Genomic DNA, 19,684 nt, shown 5'->3' on the forward strand with positions numbered 1-19,684 from the left:
TTAAAAAGTTAAGTATTTTTCAAAATAAATAAATAAAAACAATAAAAAAAAAATAAAATAAAAGTATTTTAAAATGAATGAATTTGAAATTGAATGGAAAAAGAAATTGTTCGAAAATAGTTACCAGTAGTCGAGATAATTAGAAGATTGAGTATAAATTTATTGGGATTTACTTGATTGGAACATTTTTTAAACTATCGGCAGTGATTTTTCCCGAAGATGTTGTGGTCAGCAGGGGATTTCCACTCCAGCTTGCCTCGCCATTGCCATTCACGACTAAATCGGCTTGTAATTTTTCCCAAACCTTCTTCTTTGGATTGAGAACCTCGTCGGGATTTCCACTCTCGTGGCCCTCGATTACAATTCTTTCACCTGGTGCACTATTCGCTGGCGGTCTCAATGGTTCCACTGCTCGTGTTGGTTCATCGCTAAAAAAAAAAGCAACGATTATGAAATAAAAAAGAAATTTCATCTAAACAAATAACAAATTATTCAAAATTTTAAATAGTCTATGAATTTACTTGCCCAATTTAAAAAAAAAATCCATAACAAAGTAGGTAATTGAAATTTTTAGAAATAATCTTTTTTTCCAAATTTCACTCAAAGAATTCAATTATTTTCAATAATTTTAATAAAATTCGCCGCAAGAATTCAATTATTTTCATAAATAATAAAATTCTTATCAAAAATTTCAATTATTTTCATAAATTACAAAATTCTTCAGAAGAATTCAATTATTTTAATAAATTTCAATAAAATTCAATTATTTTCAATTATTTTTAAAAATTCCAATAAAATTCGCAGCAAGAATTCAATTATTATCATAAATAATAAAATTCTTATCAAAAATTCAATTATTTTCATAAATTATAAAATTCTTCAGAAAAATTCAATTATTTTCATAAATTTCAATAAAATTCAATTATTTTCAATTATTTTTAAAAATTTCAATAAAATTCGCAGCAAGAAATCAATTATTTTCCAAAATAATAAAATTATACAGAAAAATTCAATTATATTCATAAATTACAAGATTATTCAGAAGAATTCAATTATTTTCAAAAATGTTTATAAAATCTGCTGCAAGAATACAATTACTTTCATAAATTTTAAAATTCTTCAGAAAAATTCAATTATTTTCAAGAATTGTAATAATATTCGCCGCTGAAATTCAATTATTTTCTTAAATAATAAAATTTTTCGGAAGAGTTCAATTATTTTAATAAATAATAAAATCCTTCACAAAAAATCAATTATTTTTATAAATAATAAAATTCTTCACAAAAATTCAATTATTTTTATAAATAACAAAATTCTTCACAAGAATTCAATTATTTTTATAAATATAACAAAATTCTTCACAAAAATTCAATTATTTTCATAAATTATAAAATTCTTCAGAATAATTCAATTATTTTCAAAAATTTTTTTAAAAAATTCAATTATTTTTAAAAATTTTAATAAAATTCCTTGCAAGATATCAATTATTATTTCAAAATAATTAAATTCTTTTGAACAAATTATTTGAAATTAAATTAAAAATATATAATTAATATGTCCAACAAGTTGATTTATGGAAATTCTGGAAAATAATTAAATTAACAGAAATTATTTTGATGAATTTAAATAAATTTTCTTAATATAATTGAATTTCTTTCGAGAAATTGTATTGAAATTCGATTGAAAATAATTGAATTCCTGCAAAGGATTTGAATATTTCTGAAAATCATTCAATTCTTTTTAAAGAATTTCATTAAAATTTTTAAAAATAATTACAATTTTTTCTAAAGAATTTGATGGACATTTTTCAAAATAAAAAATAAATAATTAAATGATTTAGAAGAATTTTGTTTAAGAAAATAATTGTATTTTTCAGGAGAATTTTATTAAAATTTGATTACGTTCAGTAAGTTTTAGGAAAATATTTAGTAATTCTTAAAAAAAAGAATTTTTTAAAAATTCGTAATTAAAATTTTTTTAAAAACAGTCGAATTCTCGAAAATAATTTTAAAAAATTCAAAAAAAAGTATTAAAAATGAATAGGAAATATTTTTAAAATAATGAAAATTAACAGAAAAAATAATAAAAATAGAAAAAGTGTAAAAAATTAATGGAAAATATAATAATATATTGAAAATAGTAAAAATTAACAGAAAAAATAATAAAAATAGAAAAATTGATTGAAATAGTAATTACATAGTAAAGTAGCTAAAGGAAAAAAAACTCACACAGAAGCGCAGAGGACCATTCCGTGAGATGAAATACCGCGAAGATTGGCGGGTTTCAAATTAGCAAGAACAACGACCATTCTGTCCTTCATTTCCTCAATGGGCACAAAATTAACAAGACCACTGACAATTGTTCTTGGACCAGTTGCATCGCCAACGTCAATTTTCTCCACGTACAGAGAATCGGCGTCTGGATGTCTCTCGATCTCCACAATTTTTCCCACTCTTATGTCCAATCTCGAGGGAACAACTTCGTCCACTGGTTCTAAATATTACAAAAAAAGAAAATAAGAGGCATTAAATTTTTCCCTTGTAATTAAATTTCTCATTATTTAGAAAATATTTAATTTGAATTATATTTTAATTTTAATTACATTTTAATTTTAATTAAAATTTAATTTTAATTACGTTTTAATTTCAATTGAAAAAAAAGAGAAGAAAAAGAAAGTATGTACTTGGTTTTTGTGGAGCTGCATAGGCCTTATTACTCAAAGCCTTCAATTTTGGATCGCTTGCAAAATCCTTTCTAATTGGATCCAAAAGTTTATTTATGTAAATTTCCACGGCGCTCTTCAAATCACCGGGATGAATTGCTTCCTTCTTGAATGCCGCTTCAAGTTCTTCGTACGTTGCAAAATTCACGTCGCCGCCTACGAAAAAACGAAAAAATAAAAATACAATATTTAAAAATAAAATAGAATTAATAATAAATAATAAAATAATAACAATAAATGGAGAAAAATTTTTTTAAAATATTGATAAAAAAAAGAAACAAAAAAAAATAAAAAGCAAACATAAAAACAAAATAATACAATATTTACTAATAAAATAGAAATAATAATAAAATAGAGAAAAACTAAAAAATACTGATAACAGAATTATAAAATATAAGAATATTTCACTATTTATAGTAAAGTAGTTGAAAAAATAAAAATACCAAATTCTTCAGTCCTTGGAATATGAAACGACTCTCCGTCCTTAAATAATGAAAATAAAACGTATTTTGAGAAGGACAAAAGTCCATTGTCAATAATATTTCCCGGCTCGCAAAATGCTTTCTTCAATTTCTTCTTTATAGCTGCAGCATTGTCGAGGAGATCAATTTTCGAATCGTCCTCTGACGATGACATTTTTGCACCGGCCAATCCAGGAACTAGAAAAGAAAAAGAGAAAGAAAAATTATAGATACTAAATAAAACAAATATATTTCCTATCTTCAGTATTTAGTATATGAATAAAATAATTATTAGTAAAATTTTCCCTTACTCATTGGATTCATCAAATGAATTCTCTTCTCATAACCCAATGATGGCAAATACTTTTCGGAAAAGGTGAAAATTTTCCTCTGATCAACACCGCCGAATTGTGCATCGCACTTTAAATATTCCTCGTCCAATGCTTGCAGTCCGGGATACAATAGACCAGACAGAAGAGGATTTGCAATTTGTTTAACGACCTCAGCACCGGCTTTCTTCGCATCATGCTCCGTCACAATCGAACTCAATCGATAAACATCCAAAGTATATTCTCTAAAATAGAAAAATTTTCTTTTTTTACAAACAATATTTTATTTAGAAAGCAACATAACAAAAATACTATTTCAACGAAATTTTTTGCTTGCTTTGTTTGTTTCCTAGGATTTAAATTTAAAAATTAACGAAATTCTATAATTATTAACGCTTTGAAGATTAAAAAATAATAAAAATTAATTACACACAATTATTAACAACTAAAATAATTATTTTTCGGTATTTAATTTAAAATTCTAAACTAATTTACTTAGAAATTATTGCAAAAAAAAACTAATTTTATTATTTCAAAAATACGGTCTAAAATAATTTAATTCTTGCAGAGAATTTTATTAAAAATTTTAAAAAGAATTTAATTGTTTCGAAGAATTTTATTACAAACTTTAGAAAATAATTCATTGCTTATTTCAGAAATTTTATTAAAAATATACTGAAATTAATTGAATTCTTCTTAAGAATTATATCCAAATTTTTGAAAATAATTGAATTCTTTCATGGAATTTTTTAGAAATTTTTAAAAAATAATTGAATTCTATCAAAAAATTTTGTTAAAATTCAATGATAATAAATTCCTCGTCAGAATTAAATTATTTAATTTAATTCTATTTTAACACTTTTGATAAAAACAATTGAATTATTTTAATCAATTTCTTCAAAATTTTTGAAAATAATTCAATTCTTTCAAGAGATTTCAGTAAAATTCAATTCTTCCGACGAATTTTATTAATTACGATAAAAATAATTGAATTTTTGGTCTAGATTCAATTGTTTACGAAAAGAATATTGAATTCTTGAGAAGAATTTTATTACAATTTTAATATATTAACTGTAAAAATTGAGAAATTGTAAAATATAAATTAAAATTTTATTGAAATATTAATAAAGTAATTGAATTTTTAACAAGAATTTTATTAAAATTTTGGATAATTAAATTATTTCGAAAAATGTCAGTACAATTTTTTAAAAATAATTAAATTCTTCCTTGAAATTTAATTTAAAATGTATTGAAAATTATTAAATTCCCAAAAACAAATTTTTGTTAAAATAATTTAATTCCTAAACAAGAATTTTGTTTTTCTCTAAAAATAATTGAATCCTTGCGAAGAAAATTATTAAAATTTTTGAAAATAAAAGAAATTTTCAATTAAAATTAAAAAAAAAATTGAATTCTTTTAGAAAAATTTAATTAAAATTGTATTGAAAATAATTCAATTTTTGTGTGGAATTTCATTATAAAAATTTGGAAAGTAATTTAATTTACTAAAAAAATTTTATAAAAGTTTTAAAAATTAATGGAATTCTTTCCAGAAATTTGAATGTACTTAAGTTATTTAAAAATTTAAATTCTTTTGACTATTTTAATTAAAATTGTATAACCTAAAAATAATTGAATTTTTAAAAAGAATTTTATTTTATTATTTATGAAGACAATTAAAAAGAATTCAATTTAATAACATAAAATTTATAAATAAAATAATTGAATTCTTGAATTAAATTTCATTGAATTAAATTCAATTTATATTAAAATTATTTTCAATAATTGTATTTTCGTAAAAATTTTATTATATTTGTGAAAATAAAATTGAATTCTAGCAAAGAATTTTATTAGAATTAGGAAAATAGTTGAATTTTTGACAAGAATTTTTTTTAAACTTTTGAAAATTGTAAAGAATTGAATTTTCAAGAAGAATTTTATACAAATTGTATGAAAATTGTAAGTAAGTAATTGAATTCTTACAAAGAATTTAATTAATATTTTGGAAAAAAATTCAATTATTTAGAGGAATTCATTTAAAATTTTATTAAAAATAATTGATTTCCAGCAATGAGTTTCAAGAATTTTTTTTAAAATTATAGTAAAGAATTTAATTTTTTTTTTTGAGAAAAAAAAACAAATTCTCAATAATTTAATTCTTGTGAAGAAATTTATTAAATTTTTTTAAAATACTTGAATTCTTTTAAGAGATTTTATTAAAATTCGATTATATAATAATTGAATTCCTCCGAAGAATTTTATTATTTAGAAAAATAATTCAATTCTTGTATCGAATTTTATTACTTACGATAAAAATAATTAAAATTTTTGCGATGGAATTTAATTTTTTACGAAAATAATTGAATTCCTACGATAAATTAAATTATTTAAGAAAAGAATTGAATTTCTGAGAAGAATTTTATTACAATTTTTAAAAATAATTAAATTCTTCCATGAAAATTAACCAAAAATGTGTTGAAAATTATTAAATTCCCTAAAACAAATTTTTTAAAAAATTATTGAATTCCTGACAAAAATTTATTAAAATTCTCAAAAATAATTGAATCAGCAAAATTCAATTATTTTTAATATAATTTCAAATTAATTATTTGAAAACAATTCAATTATTTTCAAAAATTTTGATAAATTCTTGAAAAGAATTTAATTCTATTAAATTTTATTATTTGTGAAAATAATTGAATTCTAGCAAAATAATTATTTATAATTGAATTCGCTAATTAACTACTATAATTATTAGTTTGCTTAATTATTTTTTTTTTAAATTTTCTTTAAGCAAGAGAAGAAACTCACTTTGACAATTGATAATCGGTGCCCTTGACAAATTTCAATTTATCGAGGGGAACGTTAATTGATTTTAACATTGATTTAATGACAGCCTCGTAATATTGAGTTCGGAGTTGCAATAAATCCCAAGGCGCTTTCATATTGTCGAGATAGGCATGAAGATCGGCGAATAAAATTGTCACTTCAACGCCGGCTCTCAGAAAGTCGGCAATTTTCGACATCGGAGTAAAATAGCCGATGTGCGGCTTTCCAGTTGTCGCCGTTCCCCAATAAACCTTCAAATCACGTTCCTTCAAAATCGTCTTCATTTTATCGTCGCCCAACCATTCGGCCAAATTCCTCGTGATGAGATTGTATTTTTCCTCCCATGTTTGTTCAGCCATGATTGCCTTTCAAATAACGAAAAAAAAGAAGAGATTATAATTATTAACCTACAATTTTTAATTCGTTTCCTATTATTTAATTATAATTAGGTACTTTTTAATTTATTCTTTATTATTTAATTATAATTTTCCATTCACTTTTCTATTGTTTACTTATAATTTTTCATTCACTTTTCTATTGTTTACTTATAATTTTTCATTCACTTTTCTATTGTTTCACTTTCTATTATTCAATTCTAACTTTTCATTCATTTTCTATTATTTAATAATTACAAGACGCAAAATAAAAATAAAAATAAAAAAGAATCTACATACCTTGGTGCAAAGACTGCGAATATTTTTACTGTCGATGAAAAATTTCCTAAAAATATTCTGTCTTGCAATTTGTAAAAATATCATTTCTTTTAAATTCAATGCTAATGACTAGAAACAAATTTAAATTTTTTAATTTAAAAATTGAATTTTTAATTTTTAATGAAATTAAAATTTTTAAATTTGAACAATTGAATCGAATTGTTTAAACAATTTTAAAAAATTGTCATTATTCATTTTCTTTATCAAAATTGAAAAAATATGGAAAAAAGTATTTATTACAAAATATCGAAAATCACTTAAAAGTATATTTAGGTTTCTTAATTACAAATTTCGAAAAGAAAGCATTATTATGTATTATTAAGCACAATAATAACACATTTTTCTACTATGTTAGTTCTATTATTAAAAATCTGTCAGAAACATGTGTTAAAAAATCCCTTTGAGTAAAATTTCACTAAGTGAAAAGTACTCGAACTAAATCAAATTTTATTTATAATTTTTGAATGAACAAATCAATAAAGAGCATTATTTCACTAAGGACAATTATCTCTAAGTATTTTCTTGTATTTATTTATTTATTCGAATAAAATATGGATAAAAATAATAAAAACTAACCTCTTTAGAAGTTCGTTACACTGGTGACCGGAAGTAAACCCTGCGGGGAACAAAATCGGAAACAATCAGTGACATCTCATGGAAAAAATGTGTAAATCCACCTGTCAAAAAAAAGAACAAGAACAACAAACATCAAAACACAAAAGTTAATTTACTTCTATTCCTGATGTAAAAATTTGTACTATTGTTGTGTTTTTTCAAAAGTTCTTTTGTTTTTATGGTTTTTTATGTCAATCAATGTCAATTATTGCTATCGCAATCAATAGAGAAGATAGAGTGTCACTAAAGTGTTTTTAGAGATCAATAAAGATAATCAAATTTCTTTTTTATGGATAGATTAGTTTCTTTTTATATTAGAGACAATTTGCTTTTATCATAATTTATTTTTATATGCGATCAAATGGGGCCAAATTGTTAAAAATGTATTTTTGTTACGAGTCTTTTTTGTACAAAAGTTTGAACGGAGAAATTTTATGAATACGAATCTATTTTGAAGTAAATAACATTTTACCTTAGTGTACTTGAAGGTTAAATTAATTTTTAATTTATTAGCACTAAAGGTCTATTAAAAAAAATTAAGTTTAATAACTTTAAAACACTTTGAAAATTAGCTTTAATCGCTTTAATAGCTTTAATATTAGTATTAAAAAAGTGAGGTTAGGTTTCCTTTCTCAAGATGACTTGGTAAGTATATAATTTCAATTAATTTAAGGAATTTAATTAATATAGTGTATTCAACTAGTATTTAATTTATCAATATTTCAAAGTCTTGGCGAAATTTCAATCATTTCCAACAAATTTCCTCATTTTAATCATTTTACAAATCTACTATTTTAATAAAAGTTTTATACAAATGAATTCAATTATTTTCATAAGTAATGAAATTCTTTACAAGAATTCAATTATTTTTCTAAATAATAAAATTCTTCACAAAATTTCAATTATTTTCATAAATATACAATCCTTCAGAAAAATTTAATTATTTTAAAAATATTTAAATAAAATTCTTCGCAAAATTTCAAATTTTTTCATGAATTATAAAATTCTTCAGAAGAATTCAATAATTTTAATAAAATTGGCCGTTGATATTCAATTACTTTTCAAAATAATCAAATTCTTATGAAAATTTCCATTAGTTTCATAAATTATAAAATTCTTCAACAAAATTTAATTATTTCAGAAATTTTAATATAATTCGACTCAAGAATTCAATTATTTTAATAAATTATAAAATTCTTTAGAAAAATTCAATTATTTTTTAAATATTTCAATAAAATTCGCCACAAGAATTCAATTATTTTCAAAAATTTTAATAAAATTTGCCACTGAAATTCTATTATTTTTCATCAAAATAATAAAATTCTTCTGAAAATTTCAATTATTTTCATCAATTATAAAATTCTTCAAAAAAAATTTAATTATTTCTAAAATTTTAATAAAATTCGACTCAAGAATTCAATTATTTTAATAATTATAAAATTCTTTAGAAAAATTCAATTATTTTTAAATATTGTTATAAAATTCGCCGTAGGAGTTCAATTATTTTCATAAATAATAAAATTCTTCGCAAGAATTCAATTATTTTCAAAAATTTTAATAAAATTTGCCGTTGAAATTCAATTATTTTCCAAAATAAAATTTCGTATGAATTCTATAAAAATTAAATGAATCTTCCGATGTGTGGAAAATCTGTAATAGAAAAATTTTATTTATTTTAGGCGTCCGCAAAAAAGAAATTACCTTTTGCCTACTCAAAGGCCAAGTAGTGCATCGCCTCTTATTTCCGCCTCCGATGATGCGGATTTGGATTTTTCGGTTCAAAAATTAATCTAGTAAGTCTTTATTTTCGCTATTTATCAAAATTAAATTTTTTAATATTTATAAGGGAATTTTTTAGAAGAACTAAAATAATTCAAAAATGTTCTCCAAATAGCGTTGAAAATATAGTGAGAAAGATGATAAAGGAAATGAAAAAATATTTATCGGCAATTGAAAGTCTGGACGAGGCGGATCGTCATCTGACGACAAATTTAATTAGTTACGATCTCGTTCACGTCAGCGACGATTTTCGAAAAATAGTTCAGGACTATCATTCCGTCACCACCGATGTAAGTATTTTTCCCTAAAAAAAATTAATTTCCCCGACAAAAATAAATCCCGAAAAAAATTAATTGTTACAATTTTATTTCCCTAAAAAAATTAATTTCCCCGACAAAAATAAATCACGAAAAAAATTATTTTTTGTTACCATTTTCAAAATTGATTTAAAATCGAAATTAAACCTAAAATTCCTTTTCTTTCTCTCTTTTTTTGAAAACAGGTGGGAAAAAGTGTACAGAAAATGATTCCCCTATTCAAAGAGACATTCATAGAACCATTAAAAAAATTACGAGAGGAATTTGCAATAATTGCCGCCGAATTGGTGAAACGCGAGGAATTGGTGACAAATTGGAAGGAAGCGTATTTTCGTCTGAAGAAAACGCAGGAGAAACGTGACAAGACAGCGAGTTATGTGGTACGATTGGAGAAGGACAAAGATCTCGAGGACAGTGCGGGGAAAAAATTGAAAGCATTTCACTCGGAATTACAAATGGAGTTGAAAGTATTTTTGGTGAAGAGACTCGATTATATTAAGCCAAGTGTTCATGCATTAATAATGATACAATTGGATCACTATGGAAGTATGACGAATGCATTTAAACAGCCAAATTCTATTTTCACCAATAGCAGCAGCAATAATTCGGATTCAATTGGCGCGACAAAAATTTCCGATGATGATTATCAGCAATCGATTATTGCGCAGGTTAATCGTATCAAAGCTTTGACTATTGTTAAGGATCATTAAAGTTCAATGAACTTTGGGTCATTGAATTTTTAACTTCAACTTTAGGTTCTTCGGGAGAAAAAGAATCTAAAGAATCTAAAGAACCTAAAAACAACTTAAAGAACCTAAAGAATCTAAAGGATCTAAATAACCTAAAGAATATAAAAAACCTAAAGATTCTAAAAAAACCTAAAGATTTAAAGTATCTCTAAAATTATCAATTTCGAAATAATAAAATTATTCGTTATATTTATTTTATTTTTATTGCGTTCGTTTTAAAAAAAAGGTCTATTGTACAAAATTTCTATTTTTATTTTATAGTTGATTTTCGCAACTGAATTTTATTTTTCCTTCTTCTCCTTTTTCTTTATCTTTCTCTTTCTTTATTTTTGTCTTTCTTCACCTTTTTTCTGTATTATTTCCTCTCTTTATTTTTGTCCTTCTCGACCTTTTTTCTCTATTCATTTTTTCCGTCTTCCTTCGTTTCTCTCTCAATTGTTTTCGTTTCATAAATAATTTTATAATTTTAATCTGTTTTTATAAATTCACTTTTCATTAAATTATAATTTTTATAATTTTCTTCCCTTTTCTGTCTTTTTTTCTCTTTTCTTCTTTTTTTCACAATTTTCTTTCTTTAATTTCTATTTTTGTTTTCTATTTATCTTTTCTTCTTTATTTTTGTCTTCTATTTATCTTTTTTTCTCTATTTTTGTCTTCTATTTCTATCTTGTTTTTAATTTTTTCGCTTCTTTTCTCAATTTCCAGAAGAAAATTTCTTAATTCTCTTCTATTTGTTTTTTCTTCGTGTAAATTTTCTTTAAAAAAAAAAAATGAAAATGAAAAGAAAAATTTGTGCCTTCCTTTCTGTATTTACGTGAAACTTGTGAAAATTTTACGAGGGAATCATTCCCTGTCTTCGTTTCCATTGTGAGCCAACACGTCGATTGTGATTTGCGCGACTCGATTTATTTGTATTTTTATGATCTCGATTTACAAGGACATTTTTCTCTTGTCCTTGACCCCTTGAATTGCCTAAATGAAAATAAATGATATATTTTTAAAATATTGAATTAGTAACGAATTATTTAATAAAAGTTATATTATAAAATTCTATTTTTTTTTCATTATCGAGAAGAAAAGAAAAATTTAAAGTAAAAATAGGAAAAAAAAACCTACCAACGACATCTCTTTGCGAACCTCTTCCACCGCGTTTCGAAAGCATTCGCTGTTCGGCTTTTGCTCGCAATTCCTCAGGATTTTGAACAAAATGATTTGAATGCACTTCTTGGGATTCTTCATTCTCGTCGTTTTCTTCCTCGTAAATTTCCTCCTCTCGCTGCTCCTTTCTCAGCAGCACCTGAAGAATAATTAAATGAATGATTATTTTCTGTTTTACTTTCTTTCCTTTAAAATCTTTTCCATTTCTTTTTGTTTAGAAATTTTGTTTATTTTTTTAAGAATTTTTTTCTTTAAAATATTTATTATTATTACTACATATTAATATTAACTACATAACATAATATGTAATAATAATAATAATAAATAAATAAAATAATAAAAACATGTAATTAATAAAATTGAAAAAAAAATAAAATGAAAAATAGTAATTTACTTTTTATTAAAAAATTAATAATAATAAATAGGAAAATTTACCCTCGGAGTGGTGAAAGGTCGATCCATTTCCAGTGTGTCGTCCTGAGCACTTTCTCCAATATCGTGACTATCGTACGTATCATCGTATTCATCGTCGTATTCATAGGAAACGAGATTATATTTACTATAAATATGTTCGACTTTTTTAATTTCAGATTTGTCGTTTAGCATTTCAGTGACATTCTTGTATTTGTCTTTCCTAAAAACAGAAAAGATCTTTTTAAACAAATAAACTTTTTACCAAAAGAAAATTAAAAAAAAATAAAATTATAGAGTGTTAAACACAATAATTATTTCAAATAAAACTTATTATTTCAAAAAGTCCTATAGTTATTTAAGAAAATAATTATTCAAAAAAAAGGAAATACTATTGAAAAAAAATTAGACGAAAATTATTATTTTAAAAAAGAAATAATTATATTAAAGACAAAGTATTAACAAGAAAAATAATTATTAAAAATAGAGATAATTTAAAAAAAAAGAAATTATTTTTTCCAAGACTAAAATTTGATTTTTTTTTCTAAATTGAAAATTCTTTAACTCGATAATTACCTCTTTCCACGGTGAACTCTTGACAGGTCAATTTTATCATTTGTCATAATGTCGAATTCATCATTATCGAAAATGTTCAGTCTTTGAGCTCCAATTGCCGAATCAACAGCAGCCGCTGCTTCCTAAAAATATTACAGCAAAATTAAAAAAAAAGAAAGAAAATAATAATTAAAAAAATTAAATAAACTCTAAAATTTTGTTATTTTAAATATAAATTTACTTTATATTAATTTTATAAATTAATTTAATTAACGAAAGTTACCTCAGGATCCGGTGGAATGTAAGGCAAAGAAAAGTCTACTTCTTTCAAATCCGGAGGAAGAGTTTCTTCTAAAACCGCATTTATCACACTCGTACTGTCGTAATTGTAATGTTTCAAACACCTCTGAAAAGAAAGGCAATTATTAATGAATTATTATGGAAAAAAATATTTAAACGACTCTAGAAAAATATTAATTCATTAATTAAATGGGAAAAAAGAACGTCTCTGGAAAAATATAATTATTAATTAGCTCGGGAAAAATTATTGAATCGTCTCTAAAAAAATATTTATTAATTTAAAAAATGTTTAAACTCCTTTAAATAACATTAATTAATTAACCCAGACAAAATATTTAAACAAAAATATTAGGTATTATTAATTATTATTAAATTATTACACCGACAAAAATATTATAATGAAATAAAAAATAGAAATTAACATCAAAAAAGAGGAAAATAAAAAAATAAAACAAAAAAAAATGAAATAAAAAAGAAAAATAGAAACTTAAAAACAAAAAGAAAGGAAAATAGAAAAATGAAAAAAAGTGGAAAATAGAGAAAAAGAAAAGAAAAAAAATTACTTTTTGAAAATACCAAAACATTGAAATGATTTAAATACAGAAATAATTACAAAAAGAAAGAAAAATTAATTAACAAAATATATTTTGTTACCTCAATAAATCCGTCGCCCAAGTGACAGAGAATATCCTTCACCTCCGAAATAAGACGAATTAATTCCATCTCACTGGGTTTATTGTTTTTCTCCTCTTTCTTCGAATCGACAATTTCCGTTTCCAATTGTTGATGATTTCTCGAATAGCCCGAACCACTTGCCACTGATTCTTCTCTATGACTATTGTTCACAATTTTCCTCTCAATTTTCTCCTCAACGACCGTTGCTTCGATTGAATTTAGAATAAAATCACATTTTATCGTATCTCTAAACGGTGGTGAAATTTTATTTAAGGAAAATGATCATTTTTCTTCAAATTAGTAACTTTTCATTATAATAATAACAAAGTAATTAACAAAATAATAATAATAATTAATAATAATAATAGAATAAAAAAATAAACAAAATTAAAAATAATAATACAATAATAATACTTATTATTATAATTATTAAATATTATTCTTAGTATTAATATTATATAGTATTTAAAAATATTTTTATAGTATTTATATATTTTATATAATTATATAAATTTTCTTTTTGTTTTTGGTTTGTAAATATATTAAAAAAAGGATACACTTCGGGGCAAATTTGTGAAAGAATTTCCAAATCAACATCGACGGGATAGAAACGATGATAGTCGGTTATGAATTCTTTTTCGGATATTGCATTCGTTACGTGATCCAAATAAATTTCTATTCGTTTTTTCACTTCGACTTCCGCCTCGATTCTGTTTTTTTTTCAAAAGAGAAAAAGAGAAGGAAAAAATTATAATCGTGAATTAAAATAAACGTAAAAGTAAAAGAAATGGAATATAGAAAACTAAAACAATAAAAGGAAAATAGAAAAAAACGAAACAAAGAAAAATAGAAGAAGAAAAAAGAAAAAAAAATAAAACAAAAGAAGAAGAGAAATAGGAATAAAACAAAAAAGGAAAATAAAAAATAAAACAAGAAGGAAAATAAAAAATGAAACAAAACAAGAAGACAAATAGAAACAAAACAAAAAGAAAAATAGAAAAATAAAACAAAAAAAGGAGACAAATAAAGACAAAAAAGGAAAATAAAAAATAAAACAAGAAAAGAAGACAAATAAAAACAAAAAAGGAAAATAGAAAAAAAAACAAAACAAGAAGACAAATAAAAACAAAAGAAAAAAGAAAAATAGATGGAAAAAAGGAAAATAGAAAAATGAAAGAAAAATAGTGGAAAAAAGTATAAAAAATAAAATAAAAATATTAGAAAAATAGAATAGAGGATAGAAAAAAATATGTAAACGAGGAAATAAAATAGAATAGAGTGAAAGAGAATATTTACCCTGTTTCGAGAATATCTCCAATATTTTTATAAATAATGATTCGATAGAGTTTTAAAAGTTCAACTCTGCTTACATCCAATCGGTGCTTTAATTCCATATATTTTGGCATTGTTTCCTCGCGAAGAGCCAATGAATCCAATTTTTCGTACATCTTTGGAATTGTATTCGCGTAAACCGTTACAATTCTAGAAAAAAAAGGGGGAAAAATAATAGAAACAGTCAATTTCATTTAAAAATTAAATATTAAACAAAAATTACTAAGAAATCTTGAAAAATACTAAAACAAATACTGAAAAATACAAAAAAATACTAAAACTCTTGAAAAATACTGAAAAGTACAAAAAAATACAAAAAAATCTTGAAAAATACTAAAACAAATAGTGAAAAGTACAAAAAAATACCAAAAATCTTGAAAAATACTAAAACAAATACAAAATAAATTGAAAAATACAAAAAAAATACTAAAAATATCTTGAAAAATACTAAAACAAATATACAAAATAAATTCAAAAATACAAAAAAAAAATACTAAAAAATCTTGAAATATATTAAAATAAATAGAAAATAAATTGAAAAATACAAAAAAGTACTAAAAAATCTTGAAAAATACTAAAACAAAAATACCAAAAAATCTTGAAAAATACTAAAACAAATACAAAATAAATTGAAAAATACAAAAAAAGTACTAAAAAATCTTGAAAAATACAAAAAAAAATACTAAAAATATCTTGAAAAATACTAAAACAAATATACAAAATAAATTGAAAAATACTAAAAAAAATCTTAAAAAATACTAAAACAAATACAAAATAAATTGAAAAATGCAAAAAAGTACTAAAAAATCTTGAAAAATACTAAAACAAATTCAAAATAGATTGAAAAATACTAAAAAAAATCTTGAAAAATACTAAAACAAATACAAAATAAATTGAAAAATACAAAAAAATATTTAAAAAATCTTGAAAAATACTAAAATAAATACTGAAAACTACAAAAACTACTAAAAAAATCTCGAATAATACTAAAACAAATGCTGGAAAATATAACAAAAAAAAAAAAAAAAATACAGAAAAAATATTTAAAAATACTGAAGAATACTAAAAACATTTTTTAAATAATTCAAAAATACTGAAAAATATGATTAAAGAAATTTCTAAAAAAAAAATTTGATTGAAAATTTGTCAAAACGTACCTTCTCATAATACTAGATGTTTGAAAAAGTTCCGTCGCCGGTGGATAATTTTCCAAAAAAATTGTCAAATTGGAAGACACATCTAAGATATGAACAATCAAATCCTCGAGAATTGGCAGCGAAATTTCCCTCGATTGTTTCTTTACGCCTTCCGTCAGTAGAATCACATCATTTCGTATATCCTCGAATCTCGATTCTAAATTCGAAAAAACCTGCGGAGAATTTTATTCTAAAATCCTATTCTTAATTAATTAATAAGAATAATTACATAAATATTTGATTTTCTAAATTATTCACTAAATTATCGATTTCTAAATTATTAACTAAATAATTGAGTTTTAAAATTATTATCTGAATAACAAAGTAGTTAAATTTCTAAATAATTAATTGAATAACTAATTAAACAATTAACTATGTAAATAATTAATTTTCTGAATTATTCATTAAATAATTACTTGAATAACTAGGAAAATAATTTTCTAAATTAATAACTGAATAACTAAGTAAATAATTTTCTAAATTATTGTCTAAATAAATGTATAATTCATTTTCTACATTTCTAACTCAATGAACTAAACAATTGATTTACTAAATTATTAACTGAATAATTAACTAAATAATCAATTTTCTGAATTATTAACTAAATAATTAATTTTTAAAATTATTATCTAAATAAATTATTTTATTTATTTATTACTTTATTAATTAATTGATTAATTAATTTTTTTATTTATTTAATAATTAATTTTTAGCCACCTGAACTAGAAACGAAACGGCGCGTCTAAAATCGTCCATGTAAAGTGGTTGGAGAACGAAGAGGCTCTTTAATATTTTATCGATGGTTTTCTTGTTCTCCCGGCCGTAATGCTGACACAAATCGAGAATTATGGGAACGGTGAAAATAAAATTGTCGTAGAGTAAATTCCCCTGATGTGAGCGTGTCATAAATTCTGTGGGACTCTCCTTATTCGTCACGAGTCTCGCGAATATCAACAAAACGTAGTGACGCAATTTATTTAATTGCTCACGAACCTCGTGATTATTGGGAAAATCGTCCAGTGCATAATAAGGCGGCGCCTCCTGGAGGAACGAAATTAACATTTCCATTATTGCCGAATTGTGCACGATATTCGACCAGAATCTAGAAAAAACAAAAATTACAATAATTATTTTTCAATTTCATTTTTTTTTATTATTTTAATCAAATAAATAATTTATTACGGAATTATAACTAATTTTTTAAATTACGAAACTAAAAATTAAAGTGAATAATTAATTAAAACAGTAACTAAATAATTTATTAATTTTCTAAATTATTGACTAAATAATTAATTGAATAACTAACATTTTTCGTAAGAATCAATTATTTCCATGAATAATAAAATTATTCGTAAAAACTTAACTATTTTCATAAATTATAAAATTCTTCACGAAAAAATTCAACTATTTTTAAAAATTTTAATAAAATTTGCAGCAAGAATTTAATTATTTTCATAAATTATCAAATTCTTGATGAAAAATTCAATTATTTTTCATAAATTATCAAATTCTTCGCAAGAATTCAATTATTTTCAAAAATAATTAAATTCGCAGCAAGAATTCAATTATTTTCAAAAATAATTAAATTCGCAGCAAGAATTCAATTATTTTCATAAATAATAAAATTCTTTGCTAGAATTCAATTATTTTTCATAAATTATTAAATTCTTCAGAAAAATTCAATTATTTTCATAAATTATACAAATTCTTGATGAAAAATTCAATTATTTTAAAAATTTTTAATAAAATTCGCAGCAAGAATTCAATTGTTTTCATAAATAATAAAATTCTTTGCAAGAATTCAATTATTTTTCATAAATTATTAAATCCTTCAGAAAAATTCAATTATTTTTTATAAATTATCAAATTCTTCAGAAAAATTCAATTATTCTGAATACAATTAAAAATTTCATTCCTCAAAAAAAATTTATTATTTTCATAAATGACCAAAATTCTTCATAGTAATTCAATTATTTTTAGTAAAATTTCTCAAAAAAATTTAATTAGTTTTAAAAATTTTAATTCACATGAATTGAATGACTAAAAATTAACTTTTTGAAAATTCAATTATTATTAAAAATATTAATTAAATTCAATTATTTTCAACAATTTTGAGATAAAATTCTTTGGAGAAATTCATTTATTTTCATAAATTTTAAAATTCTTCAGAAAAATTCAATTTATTTTCATAAAAATTAAGATTCTTCTCAAGAATTCAATTATTTTCAAAAATTGTTATAAAATTCTTTACGAAAATTCAATTGTTTTTAAAAATGATAAAATTTTTCAAAGAAATTCAATTATTTTCGAAAATAAAAAAATTCTTCGGAGGAATTTAATTATTTTTAATACAATTTTAATAAAATGTCTAAATTTTTTAAATTATTAACTGAATAATCAACAGAATAATTTTTTATATATTAAACTTTCGATTAAATTATAAACATTTTTAAATACTTGAAATATGGAAGTTTGAGTAACCAAGTTAAGTCCTCGATAATGTAACCAATTATTTCCATCCAATGTTCTTTGGCGCCGACAATTTCTTTGCCCTGGGAATCTTCAAAAAGAGGCGATTCATAGTTAACAAAATAACGATCCACAACCCAGCGTTTATTCTAAAAAGCGAAAAAAATTTTAGTTTTTACTTAAAAAAATAGTTTAGAAGGTATTTTTTAAACCGACATTTTTTATGTAATTTTAATTTTTTTTAAATTTCCCCAATACTCACCAATGCAGGTACACTTTCTGGAATTCCTTCAGTTTTAATCGTTAGAAGCAAATCCTCCAACGGCAGGCAGTCGGGATTCTAACAATAAATAAATATTTACAAATTTCAGCAAAGAATTTAAAAAAAAACTCCTTTTTCTCTTCAATCAATTTGAAAAAATAAATTTCAAACATAAAGTTAAATTTATTTATTTATTACAATTATTAATTATTAGCATATATTACTATTATATACATATTACTATTAACATTGTTTTTATTAATATTATTATTACTGTTATTTATTTATTATTATTTATTAAGTTTAATTACAAAAACAATTTCTGGTTTTCGCAAATTTAAAAAAACGAAATTTATTTTAAACATAACCTTAAATTTCTGTTGCGATAAAAAGCAAAATAATATTAATTAAAATACATTACTAAAGGAAATTCCATATAAATGAAGGTAAATTCGTTTTTTAATTAGAAAAAAGAGAAAAAATATACGAAACGAGAAATTTTTAGATCCGAACATAACCTCAAATTACAACTAAAAATATAAAATCACTCGGGAAAAATTTACCTGAAATAAACCCGAGTGCGTCGAAGTATTATCCATAACTATTGTAATAGCAATAATTAAAAAAACTAGCAAATAAAGTTATCCAAAAGAAATAGGGAACATTTTTTTTTCTTCTCACTTTTGGCACATTTGCATTTTTTTCGCACTAACACTATGCAACTTTTTTTTCTAATTTCTATGAAAAAACACTAAAAAATAATTTTAATAGATATTTCTATTCCTACTTTGTATATATTATATTAAAATTAT

General features: G+C 22.4%; 3 protein-coding genes across 5 annotated transcripts; 1 reads left to right on the top strand and 2 right to left on the bottom strand.

The window, feature by feature from the left end:
* Positions 1 to 139: 139 nt before the first annotated feature.
* LOC122512486 (tyrosine--tRNA ligase, cytoplasmic) lies at positions 140 to 7,750 on the bottom strand. 3 transcript variants are annotated; one of them, XM_043628356.1, is made up of 8 exons: positions 7,631 to 7,676; positions 7,016 to 7,061; positions 6,324 to 6,706; positions 3,495 to 3,757; positions 3,166 to 3,381; positions 2,684 to 2,878; positions 2,229 to 2,493; positions 140 to 428 (listed from the first exon to the last, which is right to left on the bottom strand). In XM_043628356.1, the coding sequence occupies exons 3-8, from the start codon at positions 6,698 to 6,700 to the stop codon at positions 170 to 172; spliced, it is 1,575 nt and encodes a 524-aa protein (XP_043484291.1). In that variant the 5' UTR covers positions 6,701 to 6,706; positions 7,016 to 7,061; positions 7,631 to 7,676; the 3' UTR covers positions 140 to 169. The 3 variants fall into 3 exon arrangements, with proteins under 3 accessions (XP_043484291.1, XP_043484289.1, XP_043484286.1); XM_043628354.1 differs by lacking the exon at positions 7,016 to 7,061 and having other exon boundaries at positions 7,631 to 7,750; XM_043628351.1 differs by lacking the exon at positions 7,631 to 7,676 and having other exon boundaries at positions 7,016 to 7,114.
* Positions 7,751 to 7,755: 5 nt separating this feature from the next.
* Positions 7,756 to 10,738, top strand: LOC122512490. The gene is made up of 4 exons (XM_043628357.1): positions 7,756 to 8,314; positions 9,349 to 9,462; positions 9,564 to 9,738; positions 9,951 to 10,738. Exons 1-4 carry the CDS (start codon positions 8,307 to 8,309, stop codon positions 10,473 to 10,475), a joined length of 822 nt encoding a protein of 273 aa, XP_043484292.1. The 5' UTR covers positions 7,756 to 8,306; the 3' UTR covers positions 10,476 to 10,738.
* A 444-nt stretch (positions 10,739 to 11,182) lies between these two features.
* Positions 11,183 to 19,658, bottom strand: LOC122512491 (activating signal cointegrator 1 complex subunit 2). Its single transcript, XM_043628358.1, has 13 exons — positions 19,436 to 19,658; positions 18,873 to 18,950; positions 18,599 to 18,759; positions 16,859 to 17,243; positions 16,103 to 16,314; positions 14,910 to 15,095; positions 14,171 to 14,323; positions 13,593 to 13,860; positions 12,922 to 13,044; positions 12,660 to 12,781; positions 12,108 to 12,306; positions 11,631 to 11,811; positions 11,183 to 11,486 (listed from the first exon to the last, which is right to left on the bottom strand). Exons 1-13 carry the CDS (start codon positions 19,469 to 19,471, stop codon positions 11,347 to 11,349), a joined length of 2,244 nt encoding a protein of 747 aa, XP_043484293.1. The 5' UTR covers positions 19,472 to 19,658; the 3' UTR covers positions 11,183 to 11,346.
* Positions 19,659 to 19,684: the final 26 nt, after the last annotated feature.

Source organism: Leptopilina heterotoma, unplaced genomic scaffold (assembly GCF_015476425.1).
Source record: "Leptopilina heterotoma isolate Lh14 unplaced genomic scaffold, ASM1547642v1 Lhet_123, whole genome shotgun sequence".
Taxonomy (NCBI): Eukaryota; Metazoa; Arthropoda; class Insecta; order Hymenoptera; family Figitidae; genus Leptopilina; species Leptopilina heterotoma.

What these genes read in the sequence shown, in the direction of transcription:
- LOC122512486 (XM_043628351.1), bottom strand. Translation starts at nt 7,099, where the DNA reads ATGATATTTTTACAAATTGCAAGACAGAATATTTTTAGGAAATTTTTC. An exon ending in TTCGCAGTCTTTGCACCAAG is followed by an intron (nt 6,707 to 7,015) that starts GTATGTAGATTC and finishes GTTATTTGAAAG; the next exon opens with GCAATCATGGCTGAACAAAC. An exon ending in TGCAGCTCCACAAAAACCAA is followed by an intron (nt 2,494 to 2,683) that starts GTACATACTTTC and finishes TGTAATATTTAG; the next exon opens with AACCAGTGGACGAAGTTGTT.
- LOC122512490 (XM_043628357.1), top strand. An exon ending in TCGGTTCAAAAATTAATCTA is followed by an intron (nt 9,463 to 9,563) that starts GTAAGTCTTTAT and finishes TTCTCCAAATAG; the next exon opens with CGTTGAAAATATAGTGAGAA. An exon ending in ATCATTCCGTCACCACCGAT is followed by an intron (nt 9,739 to 9,950) that starts GTAAGTATTTTT and finishes TTTTGAAAACAG; the next exon opens with GTGGGAAAAAGTGTACAGAA.
- LOC122512491 (XM_043628358.1), bottom strand. Translation starts at nt 19,471, where the DNA reads ATGGATAATACTTCGACGCACTCGGGTTTATTTCAG. An exon ending in CCGTTTCGTTTCTAGTTCAG is followed by an intron (nt 16,315 to 16,858) that starts GTGGCTAAAAAT and finishes AATTCTCCGCAG; the next exon opens with GTTTTTTCGAATTTAGAATC. An exon ending in TTCGCAAAGAGATGTCGTTG is followed by an intron (nt 11,487 to 11,630) that starts GTAGGTTTTTTT and finishes ATTTTCATTTAG; the next exon opens with GCAATTCAAGGGGTCAAGGA.